The sequence below is a fragment of the Phalaenopsis equestris genome, unplaced genomic scaffold (assembly GCF_001263595.1).
Source record: "Phalaenopsis equestris unplaced genomic scaffold, ASM126359v1 Scaffold000372, whole genome shotgun sequence".
NCBI lineage: Eukaryota > Viridiplantae > Streptophyta > Magnoliopsida > Asparagales > Orchidaceae > Phalaenopsis > Phalaenopsis equestris.
Window position 1 is genome coordinate 1,239,093 of NW_018164814.1, and position 25,266 is coordinate 1,264,358.

The 25,266-nt window shown below is 35.1% G+C and overlaps 2 protein-coding genes across 2 annotated transcripts; one reads left to right on the plus strand and one right to left on the minus strand.

The window, feature by feature from the left end:
• Positions 1–12,183: 12,183 nt before the first annotated feature.
• LOC110026486 lies at positions 12,184–12,867 on the plus strand. The gene has a single exon (XM_020727439.1). The coding sequence runs from the start codon at positions 12,262–12,264 to the stop codon at positions 12,760–12,762; it is 501 nt and encodes a 166-aa protein (XP_020583098.1). The 5' UTR covers positions 12,184–12,261; the 3' UTR covers positions 12,763–12,867.
• A 9,220-nt stretch (positions 12,868–22,087) lies between these two features.
• Positions 22,088–25,260, minus strand: LOC110026414 (receptor-like protein kinase HERK 1). The gene has a single exon (XM_020727336.1). The coding sequence runs from the start codon at positions 24,969–24,971 to the stop codon at positions 22,467–22,469; it is 2,505 nt and encodes an 834-aa protein (XP_020582995.1). The 5' UTR covers positions 24,972–25,260; the 3' UTR covers positions 22,088–22,466.
• Positions 25,261–25,266: the final 6 nt, after the last annotated feature.

Here is a 25,266-nt window from a genome sequence, read left to right on the forward strand (position 1 = left end):
TTATCAAACGAGTCTAAATAAAACTTAGTTTGAAGCACGAGTTGAAAGATAGGAGAGGGTGACGCGGGAACTTTTTTCCGCACGGTTTTCTCGCGGTACTGTAGCAGCTACAGTATTGCGGGAAAACAAATTGCGGGAGATGGGATTAGGGCTGTAAAAGAGTCTTGTTTTCCTTTCTTATTCTTTTATCCTTTGTTCCTTTTTGGCACTTCCCTTATATATATGTGTATTAGGGTTTGGATTAGCAACTTTTGGTAAGTCTTATTTTAGACTTATGTCAGGACAACCGCCGCAGGCTAGTATTGTATCCGAGGGATTGGGTGGTGGTTTGATTGTATCTCTCTCTCGAGGCGGTGATTATCTTCCTCATATCCCCTTTTGCATCTTCTAACCTTGCTCCATACCACTGTACCTCACTGTAGCCACCTACAACTGCATCCCATTGCTGTTTTTTTGAAGTTCCAGCCTCCCCCATCGTCTTCTCCTTCCTCTTCCTCGCTGTCCTTACTGTTCTATCCCTTCAGTTTTTTTGCCGCAGCATGCATCACCTTTCCTTTGTTATTTCTCTGCAGTCCAATGGCCCCAAACAACAATCTGCTACTTTTTGGGCTGCCCCCCCCCATGCTATACTGTTGTTCCAACTGCCTCTAACTGCTGCAACCTCTCATCCATAGTCTGAAACCCCTTCACTACCTTGACACCACCTCTCCGAGCCCCCTAACCGTCACCACTATCAACTGGGATCCGCCCTAATGCCAATTGTGTGTCACGTGTGTTGTATTTCCCTTTCAAGTGTGTTAATTGAAACCGTCTATTTGTTTTCAATAATAATATTTGTTTTTCTCTATTGTGATTTAGGTTAACTCCGATATCATAGGGTAAGAGATTAACTAAAGGGGGACATTCCACTCGCCATGATTAATTGCATGATGAACTTTTAAAGAGGATGTCAAATATGAATTGATGAGAGTTTCCAAAGATCCTATATCAATCCAATTATCTTGCCAGAAATAAATATTTCCACAACTCAGGCAATTAAAGCTTCAACAGTCTATTTGATGATGCACAGGCGCTTCCAAATAGGAGAATTCCCCTGTTTATAATATCCAATATTAGGATGATTCCCTATGCAATACTTCTAAATAATAAATTTGGCCCAAAGAGTTTTGCCCATACACATTGCCCATGAGAGCTTAATGTAAAATGCATTGGCCTAATCACAAAAGGATTTACAGCCCGACCCACCTTCGATGATGAAGAAGCAATACTTCTCCCGAAAGGACCAAAGGAAAGCATGATTAAGCTTAGTTGATCCCCGAAATAAATTATTTATAATAGTATCGAGTTTCTGATAAATACTCTTATAGGGGTTTAAAGATGAGAACTATAAATCGACAAAGAGCAAAGAACACTTCTAATCAAAGTATGTTTGCCCCCTTAGATAGTAGTGAAATTCCCAACTAGCAAGTTTGTTTCTAATAGAGATAATGATGCCATCAAACGAAATGACCTTTCTATTCCCTTTATAGAGAGGAACACCAAGATATTTGATAGAGAGATTTTTAAAACGAAAATTAAAGATTCTTTTGATGTTATTCATATTTTTCTATATAAAAGCCCTAGCAGGAATAGCAACTCTTGTTGGGATTTATTAGAAGGCCATTGGCATCTTCAACTTCAGTAAACTTTCTTAATAAGTTTAATCGATTTAGCAGAGCCATTCTCAATTATGATGAAATCATCAGAGCAACTAAATGAGAAAAAACATGATCACTCTTCAATTTGTAGTGCAAGTCTTATAATTGGCAAATAGATTATTAAGGCTTCTAGATAGGTATTCATTTGCAATTATAAAGAGAGCGGGAGAAATGGGATCTCCTTGTCTCAGCTCCGCCTGTTTTGAAATAGCCATGCAATTTACCATTAAAAATTATAGAATGTCAAGAATTGCTAATAGAATTGGAAATTAACTTAATACAGTCCTCATTGAATCCAAATTGAAGGACTTGATATAAGAAAGACCACTTTAAGTTATCATAAGCCTTAGTGATGTCAAGCTCTAGAATGATATTATGGACACGAGTTTTAACATCAAGATCATGAGCCAACTCTTGAGCAAGGAGGATATTGTCCACAATGGAACGGTCTTTCACGAAGCCAGATTGATTGAATGGGAGATATAATTTTAGGAAGCACTAGTGACAACTAACCGACTAGGACTTTAGAAGACAATTTATTAAAGAAGTTATATAAGCTAATAGGCCGAAAATGATCTCATTGCGACGGGTGTAGGCTTTTAGGAATTAATACAAGGGAGGTGCTGGTAAAGAATTTTGGAAGTGGATTCCCTCGAAAGAATTCAACAACAGCCTATGCAATATCATTTTTAACAATATGCTAACATTTCTGAAAAAATGAAGTAGTAAAACCATCAGGATTAGCAAATAGAGTCCAAGTTCATATCCATCACCGAGTTAGATATTTCTTCTATATTAGGCAACTTGTTTAATTAGAAATTATCATCCTCGGAAATGATGTTAGGAATGATAAGATGTTTAATGGGATAGAGAATTGGTTATTATCTTTAAAATGTTGAGAGAAATATTTAACACTTGAACTAACATTTTGGTGTTCTTCAGATAAGAAAAGATCCCCATCTTTGATTATGATGTTACGATTTTTAATTTTATTTTTTAAAACAAGGAATGGAAGCATTTTGTTTTTTTGTCACATTCTTTAAAGAATTTTCGATAAGCCTTTTGTTTTCAGTAATTCTTCTCACAATGTTGAAGTTTATAAAGCTTTTTTTGGGCATTAGTAATTTCTTTTTGGATCTCATAACTTGTTTCAGCAGGTTCACGTTGCTTAAGTTTACTAACCTCTTCTTCAACAACACAATTGTTGGCAAGTAAGCTTTTAAAATGCTTTTTATTCCACTAGTTCAAGACTTATTCTATCCATTTAAGTTTGGACTATAATAGATTCATACCTGAATATTCTTATCGGGGTGAACAGGAGCATCCCAGTTCTCTGAAATTGTTTCCAAAAATCATCTCAAGTTCGACCCGCATGTTTTGAAAACAAAAAAGCCAGGAGATTGGTTGGTAGGATTCTTGATGTATAAAAGTAAAATAGCATAATCTGATAAACTCCAACTAAGATGTTCTGCAGCGGTGAAAGAGAAAATATAAAGCCATTGATTATTAAATAAGATAGGATCAAGTCATTGTCATAATCTCTTATTAGTCCAAGTGAATGACAGGCCAATAAAGCCAATATCAATAAGGTTGCATTCAATTATAATATTATTGAATTCTTCCATAGATCTTGGAGAAGGAGCAACACATCTGCAACATTCATTGGTCGTAGTGATACAAATAAAATCACCGTCAACACACCACGGTCTCTCAATACCTTCAGCAATGTGTTTAAGACTTTGCCATAGTCGCATCTGTTAGATCTGACACAACTAGCATGAATAAAGGAACAAGGAACAATGGTAGATAATCAGTTTAGTATGAACCATTTGTGCATGGTCCACGAGGATAGAAACATCCACCTAGTGTTTCCACAAGATCAACAGCTTGTTATAAAAGTTGGAGAAAGCATGTTGGAATCCCAACCACCTGGAAATTGAATTAATCTTACTGGCATTAACCATAGGTTCGACAATAGCAATAATATGAAGATTGTAACTTCCATAAAGATTTTTAAATCTAGTTTTGGAATCACTAGCTGCAATTCCACAGATGTTCCAATAGAGATAAGAAATCTTTAATTAAATTTGTTGATAGAATTAGAGTCATATATTGTAACAATGTGAGGTAATGCAAAGACATTTTTGAATTCCTCGTTTTCCTTCTGGTAATTGTATGGAATCTATCCTCAGCACTAGGATGGATGGTAATAGGAACAGAAGGAAAATACTCCGAAGGGGATGTTACTGTAGAGGAAGCCCCCAATTTCCCCTTCTCATCAATCAGAATTGGGGTTTGCTACATTGGAGAAAGTAAAGTCGGTATGGGGCTAAGGGTTAGGGTTTTTCATAAAAGGTTTTATTGTGATTTTCATCCTTATCTAAGGAGCAACATTTACTTCAGAGGTAGCATCCTTAAATACTTAACGATGACCCTCTTGAACCTTAGTTGCCATTTCAAGTGTGGAGGATGAAACATTCATCAGCTGCATATCCATGAAGCTTGTAGTGAGGGCAAAAAGGAGGAATATTTTTTGGAAATAACCATATTTTTAAGACCCTATACAGAATTCCTCGATAAGAGGTTTTGAGGTATTAATTTTCTCCAGAACTCGAGCCATCAAAGGCCTCAATAACATGTTCGTAGCCTAGTCAGATAGGGGTTCCCCCACCCGTGCAAGGAGAGAGGCCATGAGGCGCACTTGAGGATTTGGCGATCAGCAGCCAAGGCATCACCAATTTCGATGAAGCTTCTTTGCATGCTAATCCAAACGAAGAGATCGCGTACGAAACAATTGAGAGAGGAGCTCCTCTGCGTGAGATTGAGAAAGGACACTATTATTGTTGAAGATCCTCTTGTGTTTTGATCGGAAGGAAAGAACTCTAGGTGTGAATCAAATGGAAGAAAGGAGCAAGTGGATGGTGGTTCAAGGGGTATCTGGTAAAATTACATATTAATCCCTATTTTAATAGGGAGGTTACAATTCTTTATTATAACTTTTTTATATTTGTAACCAACTTCGGGACTTCCATATTAATAACCGGCATTGGCATCGGTTTGTTTTTATAACTTTTTGGTCGGTTGAAAATCTTTAGTCGGCTGACATACATTCGGTCAGCTGAAAGGTTCATCGGCAGACCCTCTTAATGAAATCCTGAGTAGAGGCCTTCTTGTCATTAGAGGGAATTTGTGTCGTCATGCAGAGGGTGCATCATTGTAATCTAATGTGTAGCTCTCTGGAGAGAAGGGGTCTTTTTTGAGAATCATAAAGATGTTACATTGGGTGCTCTTTGGCTATCTCTGTGACGAATTCTGAAATCAGCTGAGGGAGCTGGTCATATACGAAAGTCCCTAGGATTAGTGGTCTTCTATTCATTCTTTCGGTTGTGCTTCCATTCGGTCGGTTTCGAATTACGACTGGAGAAAAAGACGCTTGGCGTTTCCTTCTTTTGGCTATCCCGATAAAGGATCATTTGGTGTTCATGAGTGAGACCCGTTGAATTTTCCCGAGATGTATGCGGTCATTTTTTATGTACAATTTATATATAAAAATCTCAATTTTTTGGGTAGGCAACATAACCTATTTCCGCCCTTGGGTCACACATATTATAGATTAAATTCATTTGATTTGTGCTTGCTTGTACTGAGTATTAAGTTGCAATTTGCAAGCAGTGTCAAATGTGTTTGTTTTGTTAACACCATAAAGATCATATTCAAGTCCTTGTGCTGTAAGAGGGTATTTTTTCTTTTTTTTTGAAGGAAATAAAGATGCAATATTTCCAGTAAAGCAAACTCTACTGATCAATGGTGCAAGAAATTTGTGAGGGTACAGTTCACATGTGGCTTACAAGCTTTTTTTGTACCTATTGATGCTTTTAGAACGAGACTATTTTCGACAACTAAAATCACTGACTTAAGTTATTGTTTCCTTGGCTGGGGGCTTCATTTCCCACCGAGGTAGTATTGGTTCAAAACACATGCTAACACTCTAATTCTAGTGCCCTTAAGACTCAACTTCTCCAAAAAAAAAATAGCAGTAGCTACTTAGAGTTAATGCTAAAAATATTTGTTTCTGCCTTTGTCATCAAACTCTAGGATTGCTATAGCTAATATCTAAAAAATATGGGATGACATTACTGAAGATATGCTAAAATGCTTTTCAACACTGATGTGAATATCTAATTCGCGAATTAGGACAAAATATTCCACTAAAGATGGGAATGCTGCATTTATTTACTTACCTATTTATTTTTATTGTTGCTAAAAATGGTAATTATAAGCTTCAATTACATTTTTTTTCTGTGTTTTGATGGGTGGTGATGAAGCTGCTTTGAATCTGTTGAACATTGTAGATTCTGGATTCTATTTTAGTTTTCCTTTTTCTATATTGTGGGAATTTTGGCCTTTGATTTTTTCATTTGGCTATACAGTTTGAATGAGCCATTTGTTGGGCTAGTGGCAATTGATTTTTTAAACATTTTTCATGACTGACTTCATTCTATGGCTTGTTTTTTATAAAATTAATTTTAAATTTATAAATTTATTTTGAGATGAATTCAACTCGTAGCAAATCCCAAAATTTTTCAATTTCTGTTAACTAACTTATAATTACAATATTCTGATATAATCTATCTCCCGTTTTTTTTAACCATACTCCCTATAAATAGGTGGATATATAACCAAAGGTATCTCCATTTTATTTGCATCAACTTGTCAAAGCATCATTTAGCTTGTTATAGAAGGTTTGGCACTGCTAGCTTTCTGTCACATCCTGAATGCTTTGTTTAGGCAGCATGGATATCTCTATCAATATTTCAATTTGGAGTAAAGTGTAGAAATGGTCCTCTCACTATTTAATGGGGCAATTTTATTCTTACAAAAAAAGAAAAAGAAGGAAAAAAAAATACAGGGTACTATTTTAACAATTTTTCTTTCATGAAGATATGAGTCTGTTATTTTTAAAGCATTTGCAAGCAGCGCGGCGATTACTAGCAATTCCGACTTCATGCGGGCGCGTTGCAGCCTACAATCCCAACTAATGACGGGTTTTGGATTTAGCTCACTCTCTCAAGATCGTGACCCTTTGTCCTGGCCATGGTACCTTCCTCCGGCTTTTCACTGGCAATCTATTCAAGGTTTCAAACTCAATGGTGACAACGAAACACGAGGGATGTAGCGCCCATTAAAACACTCTAGGGAATAAATTTGCACTTTTATAGCTCTGGACTAAAATAGTCCCCTATAAAAATAAAATCAGGGGACCATTTTAACAATTTCTTTCTTTCATCATGACAGAAGTCAGTTGTTCTTAATGCATGCTTCATTACCTGAAGCCATCATATGAAGCGCACTTTCTCAATTAAGTTTCATAGCCTCTCTTTAATAAGTGGTTCTTTATTTCTTCATAAATATGCATTATACATCATGTAGTTCACAATTTTCTAAGCTTGGTGTGTGGAGCAAGGTTGTTAAAGTCATTCCATGATGTTACAATTCATGATTGCCCCATGCTGTAATGTATACTTTTTTTCAGCTCGCTTATGCTACACAGTTTGTTGATTCACTTTATCTTCAAATCTCTTTGTATCTATATGAATTTTAGATATTTTTCTCCTTTAAATTAAGATTTTTTTTTTATGCATTTATTTTTAGGGGCATGTACATACATACCACATAATTCTTATGTATATTTTGCTTTTGATAAATTTAACTTTTTTTCGGTCTTTTTGAGCCATTTTGTTTGAGTTATTGTTGTCAAATTGTTTTTAGTGTATGTTATTGGAAAAAGTATTACATCTTGATTAGGTGCGGATGGTGTTATTGGTATTATTGTGGTGATTTTGGTAAAATAACATCGCAATACTACCAATAACGCCTAAATACTACCATCTGCACATGAAATTACATCAGGGCTTCTGATGTAATATTTTCTCATGTTATTGACTTCACCTATTTTGTTAGACTTGCATTGTTCTAATTTCTAAATAAATAAATAGTTTTATGAATTTCAGTTTGATTATTTTGTTTGACATAAATTAATTGAATGTAGCACACTTAACCTTGATATAATGGTTGAGAGCTTAATTTCTCGGAGTTTGAACTTTTGGGCTCAATTTTTTTGAAAAAATAAAAAATTGAATGCATCTTTTTCTTACTAGCTTTTACTATTTGCCGATTTTCAATACTGACATAATTCAGAAACCGCTCTATTTGGACATTCCAAACGCATAAACATTCATATTTTCATATTTACATGCATCAATCTGAATCTTTACATATATCACCATCACTATCTTTTTTTTTAAATCAAATGCATCTTTTTTCATGTATAGATTTGTGATATCATAGTGTTATAAGTATAAATATCAAACTTCTGGGTGTTAAAAGTGTAAATACAAAAGAATGGTGTGGTATATTTGTAAATTATCCTTTTTATGTTTTGAGTTTGTAATTAAATTAAAAATTAATGATTAGAGTATTCGTTTGGTCTCGTAATTAAGATAAAAATATTTTTTAATCAAATTTCATAGGAAAATTTTATTTCATCGAGAAAATAAGTATAAAGATAATGCGATTGATAGTTCATTCAACTCCTTACAACTCGCGCAATAAAAGAAAATCTTATGAACTGTTAATTAATAGATATGACTCATGCAAAGAAATTAAAAAACACTATCACGTCGAATAAAGGGTAAGTCCAAGCAGTTACCTTTGATGAGAATATATAAGTCGTGGAATATTGACAAAAAAAATGAAGTCTTGCTTCTCCAATCCTTTTTTTGCATCCCAATTTGCACATTGATTTCCTTCACGATGAGTAAATGACCAATTTATCTAAACAGTTTTGAGAAAATAATAATAATAATAAATCATTTGAATAATAATAATCAAATGATACGATTTTTTCTTGGTAGAATAATTACATAATTTTCAATAATACATTTCAATCTCAATTAAACTCCAACCGCATCTAACAGTTAAATCTAAGGCAATAATAACAGCTTCTGTTTCAGCACAAATAGGAGCATCAACCATAACAGGAGTACAAAACCAAAATAAACAATTCCTAGTATAATTACGACAAACTCATCTAATACTAGCATAAGAAGTATTTCAACTACCATCAATATTGATTTTTAAAATATCTCAAAGGTTTCTTAAAAAAACAAACTAGTAGTGGGGTTGCAATAAGAGGGTATGGAAAAATCATATCTGTCAAATAAATTCCTCAATTTTATACTCAAAGGTTTCTTAAAAATACCAAAATGTAGCATCATAAAAAAATAATCTTAATGAAAATAAAGCATGAATGTGCAAGAATCAAAATATCATTGTGTTTAGCATTATTTCTAACTAACCAAATATGCCAACAAACAACAATAGGAATAGAGATGAAGGAAAACCTCCATCAAATTGATTCCAAAATTTAAAGAGATCATCAATTGAATAAATGTAGAGCTCATTCATGTGCAAATAACAAAATTTAAAAACATTTATCCAAATATCATTTGTGTAAGAACACTTAATAAAAATATATTCCATATTTTTTTTCACTACGATTACAAAGAAAGCAATGAGAAGTTATTCTTAATCCTTTTAATTTAAGAACAACATCAGTAGGAAGAATACGATGGAAAAACCTCCAAATGAAAAAAAAAAAACTTGAGAAAGTTCAGTAAGAGAATTATAAGCCCAAGTTGAATCAAAACCATTAGAAATAGGTAAAGACTTGGCAAAAGTTTTGGAAATGGAACCACCACTATTACCTTTGACATTGATTTTATCATTATCAATAGAAATAGGACTTTTAGCAATTAAAGAAATGTGATCATGACAGCCAGATTTCTATGTTTTTGAAAGTCACAATTATCACTATCCCAACAATTATCAACAGAAAAATTCACATCAAATGAGCCTAAATTAGAATTTACCGAAGGAGCTTCACTAACCCACCAATCATACCAAAAACTTCAATTGTCTTTACAAACATCCCAACACAAAATCCTTAATTATCTTACCCATTTAAGCATTTCTTTCCAAATGAAAGAATCAGTACGACAATAACTAATAGAAAGAGGATGGTTATAACTCCATACTTAATATTGCAATTTATTTACTAAATGTATGGATATATAATATTTTTATATATCAGTTTTTAAGTTTATATTTTGATGCAACTCAAATATATTTTATAAATAAATATTAAAATTTAGATATTTGATATATAAATACAATAATTATATTAAATATCCCTAAATTCCGCTCTGTATTTATAGCAAGCATTCAATTTCCGGTGCAACTGAAACCTACATATAATTATCCCACACTTTAGGGGGATAATTATAGCAAATGTCACATCTTTGCGCCCCCCAACTTCCTTTGTCGACTTACCTGATTTATCATTTAATATAATTAAATAGTTAGCTTAATTCCTTTTTTTTTTCTTTTTTTTTTTATTGGTAAGTGCAGTTATATATATATATATATATATGACAACTTACCAATACATGAAAAAATATATTTCATTTTTTAAAGTTTTAAATAGTGATATTTTTGGTTGATATAGATAGAGCATTTGGGTGGTATAAATGCAAAAAAGAAAGTGTAAGTGTTAGATATGTAAATACATAAGAATTGGGTTACTTGTATGAAAATTCATGTTGTAAAGTCCATTATATTTAGGCTAGTAGCTATCTTAAGTGGTCATTTTAATATTTTATAGCAATTATTCTATATATTTTGTAGCAGGTGACATTTGGCGTGAAGCAGGTGCACTGTTCTTGGATAAATATAGGATTGAGCTTTTTCATTTTTTAGAAATTTTCTTTATATTTGATTTTTTTTTTTTTTGGGAGCAGCGCCTAATTTATATTAAGCATAAAAAAGGTGTAATAAATATAAAAAACTAATGTTTATGAATTAGATATGTAAATAGATAAATATTGAGTGGATGAATGTAATTTTTTTTTTAGGGCTGGAAGATAACTTTATTTTGTATCAATATATTACATATTTGCCCATCACATAGATTTAAATTTCATTACTAAAATAAGTTTATGACTACAGCAATGCATCCTCTTTATTGAGAAGTAAAGCCCAACTAACCATTTTTGCTAAAAGAACGCCGATATAGATTTAAATTATATATATATATATTAAAAAAGGAATAGCCTGAGGCTATCATACGAGCCTCTGTCATTTTCGATGCGCCGAACAATTTGAGCACCACACCCTGCACAAGGTGGAATTGAACCCCAAACTAGAGAGGACTTACAGAGCAAATGCCCGGCCAGCTGATCTGAGTAGACGATGCACGCCAATATATATATATATATATATATATATATATATATATATCTATATATATATGTGTGTGTGTGTGTGTGTGTGTGTGTGTGTGTGTGTGTGAAAATGGTTAGAGACAATTATACTAACCTCCAGTCACTCCTAATGTGACTAACAATTCGAGTACAACCTCCTTAATGTCAACTGTCAGAGGCAATTCAAATTCATGATCAGAGAGGTCTTATACTGAAGGTTTCAAGGAAGAGGCATATATATATATATATTATTTACACAAAAAATGCAATTTAATGTGCTATAGGTGGAGCAGAGTACCAAAATAACCTCAAATTATTTATAGAAATGTCAAAATAGACCCTAAAGTTTTTAAAACTTAATTATCAATAATCTATCCATCTAGTTTTATTGTCACTGTCCATTTATCTCCTGGCTTCTTCTTTCTAGTTAAGATACAGATTTATACACGCCATCGAACAGTTTTTCCATTCCAATTTTTCTCTCTCCTCTCTCATTCTCTCTCTATCTCTACAACAAAATTTCTCCTTAGTACGTGGTCCTATTAGCCTTGGACACGTAGCGCTTTAACAAGCCGCGCGCGTACTTCAAAGTGTTTAGTTAGATTTCCTCCCCGGGTCCCATCTAGGAGGTTACCTACCATCTTCCCTAACATTGTAGCATTTACATACATACCACCTAAATATTATTTACATCTATATATATATATATATACATATATATATATATATATATATAGACTATAACTTTTTTTAATTAATAACTTTCATCAAAACTATAAGCGGCCCATAGCCATCAAAAAAATTATGTGTCCATGAGATAGATACGAAATAGACGTTGATTGATAGTGCGTGATATTAAAATAATAATTATGATATTATATTGATATTATGGTGGTATTGAGATACAAACTAACTCAATAACACCCGAACATAACGATTCACACGTCTCGAATATCACAATTGGCACGTACACCCCGATTCACTTAGTATTCGCTCATACAAACGAGCGATTATTGCGTGCGGAGGGCGCGCGTAGAGCGATGTCGCGATGTGCGGCTGTGATCGGAGGGCGCTCTACGCGCGCCCTCCGCACCTAATAATTAGACCATAAAAACGGGCTATCTATCTCACTCAACCGCAATAATATTACATCATTCTCCCTCAACCCTCTTCCATCAACTCCCAAACACATCAATAAAAGCCCCAAAAATCCTAATTTTCGCCTTCCCACATCCTCCTCAACAATGAGCTCAGTCTGCAAATCCGCCGTCGGCTGCGTCGTCGACTCCCGCCTTCCCCTCCGCTCTTCTTACGTCAATCTCTACAAATGGGCTCAATCCGACGCCGAATACGTCCGCTCCGTCATCAACACCTCCCCTTTTCCCAATAACAGAGCGACAATGGAGCCAAGCCACCGACTTGTCGACAGCTACTCCTCCAGACAGATGTATCTCAGGAGCTATACCTTTTCCAAGAAGGAGACCATGCCGGAGAAGACGATCAAGTGTTTCGGCAAGGTGAAGGAGAAAGCTGAAGACTTTCCGTTCATATATCATCGGAGGAAGGATAAAGGTGGGAGCTTTAGAAATTTTATTAAATTTAGGGGTTTTAATAAGGGGAAGAAAGGGTGTTCTGTTTTCTGCTCCATTTTCCGTCGGCTGCTTTCTTGTACTATGACTGTTGATGTCGCCGGTGAGGGCGGCCCCTCCGCCGCCGCCGGCGGGGGGTCGCGTTTAGGGGGATAGTCTCTGTTTCGTTGGGGGCTTTATATAATTTTAATTAATTTATGTGATCTGATGATAAGTAATGAGTCTTGTTTGTTTGTTGCGATTACAATATAAATGTGAAAAAAAGCGAACTTTTTGTGAAATATGGAATTTGTTGGCTATGATTTGTTTTTCATAGCAGAAAAAACTGCAGCATTTGCTGAATGTTTTGAGCCACATTTTTGGGCTGCGTGCTAATTAATGCGGAACATCTTCTTCTTCACTCCCCCATTTTTCTTTATATATATTTTCTCTGACCAATGCGGCATATTTTTCTAAGAAATAAACAAATTTATCATAAATTGTTTTCATAAGTAACCATCCAATTGTTATGTATTTACATATGTAAAATTTTACTTTCTATATTTATATTATCCAAATATCACATAAAAAATATCATTATATGTAAATATATATAAACATATAATATATATATATATATATATATATATATATATAGAGAGAGAGAAGAGAGAGAGAGAGAAATTAGGGCGAAGAAAAACATGAATCGACACAAATCCAGAAGAACACAGAGATTTAACGAGGTTCGGCAAAGATGCCTACGTCATCGGGAGCAGAACGGCGAGTTCGTTCACTATTCAGAAAATAGATTACAGAATAGAGGGATACCTCCTGAGGTTACTAACGGATTTATTTATAACCTCAGGAGTAAATCCTAAGTACAATACATAATTATAGCATTACCCCTGTGTTGTACCGCGGGGCTTTGCCCCTGCACCCCCAACCCACGTAACTTCCCGATTTAGACAGATTTTTCCGGTCCGCTCCGCTTCGATCCAACGTCTGTCCCTATATGGCATATGAGTCATATCATAGCATAAATCTTCCATCAGCCAACTTGATCAAGGCGAAAGCCAACTCTCTCTCTATATATATATATATATATATATATATATATATATTCGGTTTCCTCTTAAAATGAACAGGAGATTATCACCTAATTTGAGCTAATCACGGATGAAGTGATCATAATATTGGAAGGAAAGGCTCTTTCCCCGAATTCAATAGTGTGTATATATACATATATTGTACATCTAATAATGAATTTGCATGAATCTCGAGATAATTTAAAGGTTCAGATAAAATGATAGATGATGAAAATATGTCAAAAATTAGTTAAAAGATACCATAAAGACCCGTAACAATTATATTAAAGCCGGAAATTAATAAAAATATAATAATAACATATAAGTCTCCCATTAAAGAAGCAAGCATGTAATTTTAGATTTGATTCATCTTTCTCTTATAAATAGGGAGCCCATGGTATCTAAAAAGGGAGCTCATCTGTCTTGAATTTTATCTGTATGGAGAAAAGTCTCTCCTTTTCAATGCAACTGCTATTTTTAATATATAAAAGGGGTCAAAGAGTCTCGAGTTACCCCGGTTCGCCTCTACTAGTCCACTCTTTGCATTCTAGTTATTTTTCCTTCTCTACATCTATCTTTTTCTGCCTTAAGCTCGCTACCGCTTCAATTCTTAGGCATGCCTCACTAGACAAATTTGATTTCAACATATATACCTTCAACTATATTTACATATAAATAATAATTGATTTTATTTTAAGTCAAAAAAAAAGGGTAAGGGAAAGAATAGGAACAGTGAAGTAATTGAAGAGAAAGAAAAGGGAATACAAAGATATGAACACATTGCATCTTGTAATTTATTCAAACAAAAGAAACTACTCCAATTTTAAGGCTAAATTTACATACATGCCACACATTTCTAACATATTTACATATCTAACACCACTATTAACATATTTATCTTTATAACACTTTGGTTTCATGACCCAATGCTTGAAATTTTGTATTTTAATTTTCTTAAAAAATAATAGTGATATTTCTGGCGTGATCATAAAGATTTAAATGTTATGTTTGTAAATAAAAAAAAAATTGATGACATACATAAAAATTAAAAATTGTTTGGTATGTATGTAAATACCCCAAAAATATGACAAATATTTCTGGGTCATTTTCATAGAGATCTCTTAATTCCTCTGCATTTATATACCGAGAAAAATTTCTGCATCATGACACCTGATGCAAATTTGCATAAGGTGTGGTGTCACGTGGTAACCCGGGCTCAAACCGTGTATGTCAGTGAGCTCAAATTGTCATGCAGCTCCTTGTTATTGGATACCGAAGACCTAAACTTTGGTTTTTATAGCCAAAATTTTTGATATCATATAAAGCTTTGGGGTTAGATATGTAACTGACAAATAATTGAGGGTTATTTATGTAAATATTCCGACATTTTTAGGCAGTCATGAAAGTATGTTTAACGGGGCATGACATTTACAGCAATGATGTGAAATGGCAACTGGTGCACCTACTATTATAATTAGTCAAAAGCTTCTCCTTTTAACAGAAATACTCTTTTTCCTTTTTTTTTTCTTTTTATTTATTTTTACATTTACATACATACCCCATAATTCTTATTTATTTACATATCTAGCATTTGAACGCGTATATATTTCAATATCACATTAAAAATATCAATTTTACTTTTCATGCATAGATTTATAATATCAAGTTGTTATAAATATAAAGTTAGATGTTCGATATGTAAATACATAACAATTGGGTGGTGTGCATGTAACTTTTGCTTTGTTTTGGGCCGGAAAATATTAATGGACCAATAAGCTGTTGCCAAATAAACATTGACTTGGCTCAGAGTGCGAAGCTGTGATCATCGGAGGTTTTTCAGAGGGTATTGGGGGTTATGGGTATGTTACAGAGATGTTAATGTTACAGGGGGTGTAACCTACGTATAATACCCCAATACCCTCTGAATAACGTCTCATTGGCCGTCCTCTTCAAAGGTAATGAAGGCAATTAGTATCACTCATTGGCTGTGATTTTTTTGCAATATTATTCAAAGTAGTTGACAAAGTTAGTTTAAAATGTTGTTATTTTGTAACTTTTTTCTTGGCACAACTAATTTTATTTGTAATTTTATGGTTGTTGCGGTTGAACAATCCATTATTAATTATTAAAAAATATTTTTTTTATTTATTTTATAGAAGAAATTAATGAAAAGGCAATCTAAGTAAGCCAATGAAGGGGTCATTTGACAAAATAGATGATGTGGGTATGTTGCTCATTAATTTATTTGGAAGATTTACATATATATCACTCAATTCTTATGTATTTGCATTTCTAACACCTAAACTTTAATTTGTACATACATGCCATTTTCACTAGGAAAACTATTCTATCAGGACTCCTAACGTAGAGATGTGTTTGGAGTCCACTGATATGCAGACACGTGGCTTCAAGGAAACGCACGCGATTTTCTGTGATCTGGCCCGGTAACATAGGAGAATATTCCTCCCGTGTTATTACGCGTTATTCAGGTGTTATTGTGTTATTATAACACCGTGAATATTCCCAGAATATAATAACACATGAATATCACTACAATAACATCTGAATAATGTGGAATAACACTGAGAGAAAATTCATCTGTGCTAAAGCGATTTTTTTTTTTTGGTCACCTCCACGTGGCGTGACTTCATTGGACTCTAAACGTATCTCTATGTCTGGAGTCTGAATGTAATATTTGTTCTTTTCACAAAGAATTAGAAAATGTTTTTCATCTCAAAAGTATTTTTGAAATGATATGAAAAACTTGGATTGGATAATGTAAAACTTATAGTTTAAAGGTTAGATATGTAAATGCATAAGAATTGGGTGGTATGCATGTAAATGACCCTAATTTATTCTTAGTTCCAATAATTATGTTGGCTTAGAAATTTTTCCTTTTTTTTATTTTTATTTTTAATTTTGGTTGCATTTTGTATAATAAATTATTTTTATATAAGTATTTAAGGTGGTTAATTTAGTGGACAGCTGAATCGTTGGACAAATTCCAGTTTTTAGGAACCTGATGGCTCAGTGTTTAGGATAAAAAAAATAAAAATTAAGTTTTTAATTAATAATATATCTTATAGCTATCTTCTTTGATTCCTAGCATATATTCTTTGTATTTTAAAGATGCATTTTTTAAAGAATTTTTAAATTTGAATTTAAGATCATCTGGCCCCGATTTCAACAACTCTATAGTCAGGTTGTTCGTCTCGACAAGTCAAACCTAATGATGTCAAAATTGGCTCAATCCGGTTGCAATCAAGTCAAGTTCAAGGCATTAGCGTTTAACTCCAACGCTAATGCCGTGAAATACCTTCTTCCCCACGACCGAAACATTTCATTTCTCTTCCCTGTCGCGAGGTCGATTGCCACCGATACTCCTCCATGTTTCCGCCTGTTTTTCAGCGTTTCGGACTTATTTTCATCGCTCATTCTTCATCCAAAGTTAGAAAACTTCATCTACGTCTCCAAGCTTCGATTTTACATAAGTTTTTCATGTTTTTTTTCATTGATTTGCATGGTTGTTAGATTTGGAATTCAGATTACTTTGTTAGCTATGCAATGCATAGGAATTAGATGATTTTAAATAAAATTTAAGCGCTAAGTGCCCACATATTATAAGTTTAGGCGTGTGATACATAAATATAAAAGATTTTTGTGCTTTATAAGGAAATGCCCTAAGAAAAGTTTGATTGATTTAAATACATAAAACTTTGTGCTATTTATCAATGTGTGCAAAGGGCCCAAAAAAAAATTGTGTTAGCCATGTTTAGGTTCGGCTGCATTTAGGCGGTGTTAGTGCTATTTTTGATATGATATTAAGATTAGTGTTATGCGCCTAAATATAAAAGTTTAGGTGTGCGATATGAAAATACAAAAGAATTTGTTGGTATGTTTGTAACTGCCCCCCAAAAAATCAGAGTACTCCATGTCAAAAATTCAGAGGTGTAAATACCAGAGAAAGAGGCATACAAATCAGCAGAACCGGACAAGGGAGGGAGTCAGAGAGACAGCACTCCACATCGGAGGTTCAATCTCCCACACAGAGCACTACCAGTGACTAGTAAGATTATCTCAAAATTTATAAGCTTACAAATTTATGTAATAATGTGACTCTTATATTTATCTAGACGTGTAAATATCAGAGGAAGAGATAGCAAATTAGCTTAACCGCACAATGGAGGAAGCCAGAGAGACCGCACTCCACATTGGAGGTTCAATCTCCCACACAGAGCACTACTAGAGACCAATAAAATTATCTCAAAATTTAAAAGCTTACAAATTTATGTGATAATGTTACTCTTATATTTATTTGATCATGTATACAAGCCGAAGGAGCTTGACCGAGAGGCATTCACTGTAGAGTTGCATGTTCTCACACATTAGTGTGCGGGCACACAGCAGTGGCTATTCAACCACTCTCAATGTATCAATGTAAGTTAAAAATTTAATTTTCTATTTGTGTGGAGCTATTAATATGTCAATTAATGTTGAATTTTTGTTATGCATGAGGAGCACGAGCAGCGACGGGAGAGACAAAGAGAGATGACTAGCCAGGCCTCATCGACCGCCAGGAGCAGTGGTAGCCAGCCTACTATTGCTGGGTTCGATTTTAAGTTGGTGGACTCAGACGGCCAGGATGACGAAGGGGAGAGTGTGGCTTAGTAGCAAAGGGAATAGCATTTGAGGTTGAGCATTCCCGTGTAGTTATGGGTGGCCCCAGCTCGTTGTAGGCTCAGCATGAGGAAGTTGCTAGGTGGGTCATGATGATGGATGAAAAGCTCCGAAAGGTGCGTGAAAGCTAGCAGATGATTGCAGATAGTCTAGCAAGCCTAATAGAGAGTTTTGATGTCAAGGCAATTAGCATGTGAGTGTTTTCGAGGACGATGACAAGGAGGAGGAGCATAATGATGATGATGAGAAATATTAGGACTTTTATTATGTGTTTAATGATGTTCCCTCGACATAACAGTTGATTATATGATTTTTCATTTATGTTTAATCAAACTTTAAATTTTTGTAGTTGGGAACTTTGAAACTTTTTTCTGTTTATCTTTAATTTAATTTAGTATTGTTATTTAGATATGTTGGAGATTTCTTTTATCAGTTCCGATTATAGATAGATATCATATTATATTACTTGATTTTGTTCCATACAGGTATGTGTAAATTTAATCATTTTGCTGTATTTTTTTCTTACAGGCTTGCGTTGGATTAGCGTTGAAATATTCCATAGCAATCAGTTGTTCAATACCTGACGCTGCCAATTCGTCGCATTAGGGTCGAACATGACCAACAACGACCGCCACTAATTAGTGTCAGACAAGACCGACGCTAATTAACATCCACCAAGATCGATGCTAATTAGCGTCAGATTTGTTTGATGCTAATCGTCGTCAACCCAACGCCGATTGTATTTTTGACGAAAATTTTTAGCTACAGAAACTCGAACTCAAATAAAAATCCACTCCAAATGTCAATGCAACATTAATTAACATTTAATTCAATGTTAATCTGATGTTAATCCCGATTAGCATCAGAATCGAGAATTTTCGTGTAGTGTAAGGAATTTACACAATTGAGATAGCGTTAAGATATATATATATATATATATATATATGTCTTAACATATACAACTATTGTGATAAGTCTCATTAAATTTACAAAAGAAACTAATATTTTAAACCAATTATATGACTAGATGATATTATAAATTTAAAATATTTACATACATTCTACCCGATTCTTATATATTTGCATTTCTAACACCCAAAACTTGATATTTGTATTTAAAATTTTGAATGCTATGTATATAAATATGAAAATTTTGATGCTAAATTTCTAAATACAAGCTCTCGGCGGCTTCCAGATGATGGAGATCTGTTAGCTTGTATTTTTTGTAGTTATGTTTTATTTGTAAAATGTATTTATTTTTGAACGTTTTATAAAGGTTTACATGAAGATTATATATTTATTTATTTATGGCCTATGTTTCGCTACTAAGCGGGCTTCTAATCTTAAAATCTTTTTTTTGATTGGTTAATGAGATTTTAGATTGATGCTAAGCCCAATCGTGATTCAAATCCGTGGCATTTTTAAGCTAACTAATTTTAATCGTGTGCTGGGCGATCAAGGCCCACTTGAGACTATGATTAGGGAGATTTACAGGCATACACCTCAATTCTTTTGTATTTACATGTCTAATTTCTAAACTTTTAGTTTTTGCACACATGTCACCTCACAAGGGAAAAATATTACATCAGTGCTACGTACGTAGAGTAACGTGCATAGTCAATAAAATCACGCCACGACACCCCGCGTGACAGAGAAAAAAAAACGGCGCAGTAACACGGAAAATATTCCCCCCCCCTTCCGTGTTATTCATGTGTTATTGTGTTCTGAGAATATTCATGGTGTTATAATAACACATGAATAACATGGGGGAGAATATTCCCCCGTGTTACTGCGCCGTTTTTTTTTTTGTCGGGAATATTCCCCGTGTTATTCAGGTGTTATTGTGTTATTCATGTGATATTGTGTCCTGAGAATATTCTTGGTGTTATAATAACACAATAACACATGAATAACACACAATAACACATGAATAACACGCAATAATTCATGAATAACACAGGAGGGAATATTCCCCGTGTTACTGCACCGTTTTTTTTTTCCTGTCGCGCAGGGTGTCGTGAGGTGATTTCATTGGTTACGCACGTTACTTCTATGTGCATAGTACTGATGTAATATTTTTTCCCTCACAAGATATGAAAAAGTATATTTCACTTTTAAAAAACTTAAAATAGTGATATAAAAAATTCATCAAATATAAATATAATAAGTAAAATTTATGTATTGGATTTGTAAATACATAATAGTTTCTTATCAGTCGTTATGTATGTAAATATACATTATTATTATTTGGATTATTATTTATATTATAAAAAATTCAAAATGCAATGTAAGATTATAATACATTTAGGATACCCTCAACATAATTTTTAATCTCTTTAAATTTTGTTGGATGACAAGTTCCTAATTCATCGCTTTTTGTAAAATTTTGATCGCCATCGTAGCCGTTAACCCACCCACCATTGCCCACCATCCCCTGTAGTTCACTATCATCGACCCAACACCACAACACAGCACTCATTGTTGCCACCCTCCGACCACTGCCGGTTATGTATTTTACATTGATTTTATTTTTTTTCAAATCAAACAAAAAAAATGTGAAATCATGCATTTATTTTACACCGAACCAAATGGCTTGAAAGTATTCTAAATACAATACATTATTTTGACAACAAACCAAACGGATGGATGTACAGACAATGGTGGATTAGGAAGTCACTTCATCACAATTTCAAATGTATGTGACAGAAACTCCTAAGCCAGAGTTGTCTGTACAGGCGATATATGTATGTAATAATTTTTCCCATCAAATATCCAGATAGTGTAGAACTTCAGAACATCTTGACGTATACTTTCACAATTTAAATTGATTATATAACAAGTTTAACTTATTTCTAACTCCTCGCATGTCATCATGAGTCTAATATTTCAAAAAATTATCTATAGTATTAGTGAGGTTTAGCTAATCAAAACAATTCAGATTTTGCTGGATACCTGCCAACAAAATAGTGACATACTTTTTGCATAAAAAATGATATAACCCAATCCTTACAACAACTGTACAGCTAAAAGGAACCAATCAGCATTAACAACAACAAACAATAACAACCACAACAAAGCCTTAATCCCACTACGTGGGGTCGGCTACATGAATCATTTTTCTCCATTAGTGTCATATTTTTATTTAGTTCTAATAAATTAAGATCATTTTTTATACAATAAGCCCAAGTCTTCCTAAGTCTACCTCTATCATTCTTAACATTAGTCAAATCTAAAATATCTACTCTCCTAATTGGATCAGGAGATGGTCGACGATTAATGTGACCAAATCATCTAAGACGACTCTCTCTAATTTTGTATGTCACAGGAGCTACACCAACCCTATCACGGATATATTCATTTCTCATTTTGTCTCTAAGTGTAAAGCCACTCATCCACCGAATCATTCTCATTTCGGCAACACTTAACTTACTATTATGCTTCTCTTTTAAAGGACAACATTCAATGCTATAGCGCATCGCAGGTTTAACCACTGTCTTATAAAATTTCCTTTCAGTCTAAGTGGTACTTTTCTATCACACAAAAGGCCCAAGGCATTCCTCCAACCAATCAGCATTAACAGATAAACAAAAATTAATACAGATAAATTTATATACATACCACATAATTATTACATATTTACATATCTAACTTCACAGCCTCATAAATCTATGCATTAAAAAGTGTATGTCACGTTTAAAACTATAATGATGATGATATTTTTGATGTTCCGTTAAAGATTTGAGTGATATGTTATGTACATGTGAATGACTAGTTAGACATGTAAATACATAAAAATTGCATGGAATGTATGAAAAATGCCACATGAATATAATATTACAAAGAAAAACATAAAGCAGACTATAGCTAGCCTCGCAAATCCACCTGAAAATTGTTCCAAGAAAATGCAGTATTTCCTTTCCATCCCTTCCAAGTTTGAGCAAACTTCTACATGCTTTAATAACCCAATAAAAAAAATTAAGAGAAAAGTAACAAAGATGCACTTATTAAAACAGAGTATCACATGCTCCGATAGCTAGCTTCCTCATCCATGCTCAACTATACTTACAGCAAGCAAACTCCCAAGATGTTCAGCTAAATATATCACAGAAAACTCTTACCTTACCTGCCCTCAGACTTTATCAACTGAGAGAAAACTCTGCTCATTGAGACATCAGAAAGATCATTCAAGCTATTGTTAACCATTCCACCCTCAGCCACACTTCCAGGATTATTCATATTCTGAACCTGTGAAGAAAGCTCCACAATCCTGTTGATGCTGTTCACCTCAGAATCAGGAGATTCTGCTTCCTGGAGCTGCAAAGCATACTCCAAGTTCCACAGCACATCGCCCATCGTCGGCCGCTCCACGCCAAAGTCTGCAAGGCATTTCTCGACTGTCTCTGCGAACTTCCGCAGCGAATCGGGCTTTATCGTTCCCGCAATACGAGCATCAATGATCTGACCCAGATCTCCTCTCTTCTGCCATTTCATGCCCCACTCAGCCAAGTTCACCATTTCTCTAGGAAGGGTGGGATCAATCACTGGTCTAGCACATAGAACCTCAAGCAGAACCACTCCAAAAGAATAAACATCGGACTTTTCGGTAAGTTGCTGCCTGCGGAAGTATTCGGGATCAAGATACCCAAAGCTTCCTTTAACGGCGGTGCTCACATGAGTCTGATCCAACTCAGGACCCGTCTTTGAAAGACCAAAATCGGCAACCTTCGCCATGAGATTCTCATCCAGAAGGATATTTGCAGACTTGACGTCGCGGTGAATGATTGCCTTTGCAGAACCAGTATGAAGATAGTGAAGCCCTCGTGCGGACCCAATGCAGATTTCGAGTCGCTGCTCCCAGTTGAGGTTAGGAAGATCCGAACCATAGAGATGACTCTTCAGAGTTCCCTTCTCCATGTACTCATATACAAGAATCATTTCGTTTCGCTCGTCGCAGTATCCGATAAGAGACACAAGATGACGATGACGAAGCCGCGAAAGCAATTCAATTTCGGTGTGAAATTCATTGAGACCTTGCTGGGATTTCGGATTGCCGCGCTTGACAGCTACCTTTGTTTCGTCTCTCAGCGTTCCCTTGTAGACCTTACCGAATCCCCCAACACCAATCACCCAATTCTCATCAAAGTTGTTGGTGGCCTCTTGCAGCACAACAAAGGAGAATCTGTAGCCCAGATTTCCATTCTTACCAGAAGTAGCCGTCGTTATATTCGAAGTTCTGCTAGCCAAACTTTGCGAAGTACCTCCATTGATTGAGAATGGGAGCCAAGTCTTGGATTGCTGCTTCTTTGCCTTCTTCCTTCTTCTGATACAGCAGAAAACAACAGCAGCTAGAATCAACAGAGCTAGTATCCCCAAAACAGCACCAACTATGGCACCAATTTTACCCTTTTTTTTAACAGGATCAATCACAGCTCCTGGACCGGAACTGCTCATCTTCATAACCTCAAGCCCATTCAGGATTCCATCTGGCACAACACCATCAGTATCAGAGGGACCGATACTGACAGCAAGGTTGCTCGAACCAGACGGAACTTCGACAATGAAATCCAAAAATACAGCCGTGTGCAACGCATTAGCCGACAAACTAGATAGATCAACATAATTACTCGCTGAAAGGCTGTTGAGATAAGCCTTAAAATATAGATTGTTGAGCGCCTTACTCACTATATCACAGAAGTGCATCCTCACCAAGTAGCTAAAGCCATTATCGACATTAAGCTTCCAGGTGACATTGAAACGGGCACTCAAGGTTGAACTCTGCGAAGCCAACTCGGTAGCTGTGCTGTAGACGCTCCGAGGAGCAATCTCAGGGCTGGTAACCCCATCGATATAGCTGATAGCACCAGTATAAGAAACGTTTTTAGCTAGATCGGGGTCGAGTAGAAAGCCACCGTCTGTACCCCAAGTTCTCCATAGATCGTCGTCGCCGGGTGAGAGATTTGGGCCTCCCATATTCAGCCGATAAACTGTCTCCAGTACCTGATTCGACAAACCTTGATAATTCTGCTGAGAATTAACATTCTTTGCGGAGTCCAGAATAAGATTGTTGGGGACGGAAATAACTTCCAGTGCGTTCACAAACGCAACAGAGTTGTTTCCGGGAATAAAGCTGAGGATCAGATTGTCGTGATTGATATTTGCTGAGAATTCCTTGAATGCGGTGGAAGAATCGGGCTGCGGCTTAAAATTGGAAAGAAGAGTGTTGTCTTGGGTTGAGACCGAGAATTGAGCGGTGGTGAGCTTGAATTGTTGGTTATCGAAGGGGAAGAAATAGAGACGGATAAAGTGTCTTCCTTGCTGCTTGATGGGAAAGGAATAGGAGGAGGATTCAGTGAAAACCCTAGCGTCAAGGTATAGAGATGAGCCAGTTAATGATGAGACTGATTTGGAATTGGTGAGGTTGGCGACGGCATCTTTAGGTGCGGTGAGGGTCCAAGAGCTGCCGTTATCAGCAACAAAAACCCTTCCATCGACGTCTGTATCGATCAAGGAACCACAATTTATCAAGTAATTATCAGTAGGATTGAATGCACAATCAGACTTTCTCAGATTTATGATCAGGACGAGCGATAAAAGCAGGCCGAATCCAAGCTTTGGACTGGCCATCGGAGAAAGGTTTTCAAAATATGGAATTTCAGTGAACGAAATCAAGCTGCCGATAGATCAAAGAACAAACAAGAATCTGAAGAGTGGAAAACCCTAATCCGCTTCTAAATCCCCAAATCAGGAAACAAACCCGTTCTCATTGGAAACCACATGTTACAACCCACCATGAATCCGCCACGAATGCTTAGAAACAGTGTTGATTCTCCGTAAGAGCAACGAAATCAGAAGCAAATCTAAACAGAACTGATCACCGATAAGGGGAATCAAAAAACGGAGTCATCAAACAGAAGGAAAG

Coding starts and splice junctions, on each gene's coding strand:
- LOC110026486 (XM_020727439.1), top strand. CDS start 12,262: ATGAGCTCAGTCTGCAAATCCGCCGTCGGCTGCGTCGTCGACTCCCGC.
- LOC110026414 (XM_020727336.1), bottom strand. CDS start 24,971: ATGGCCAGTCCAAAGCTTGGATTCGGCCTGCTTTTATCGCTCGTCCTG.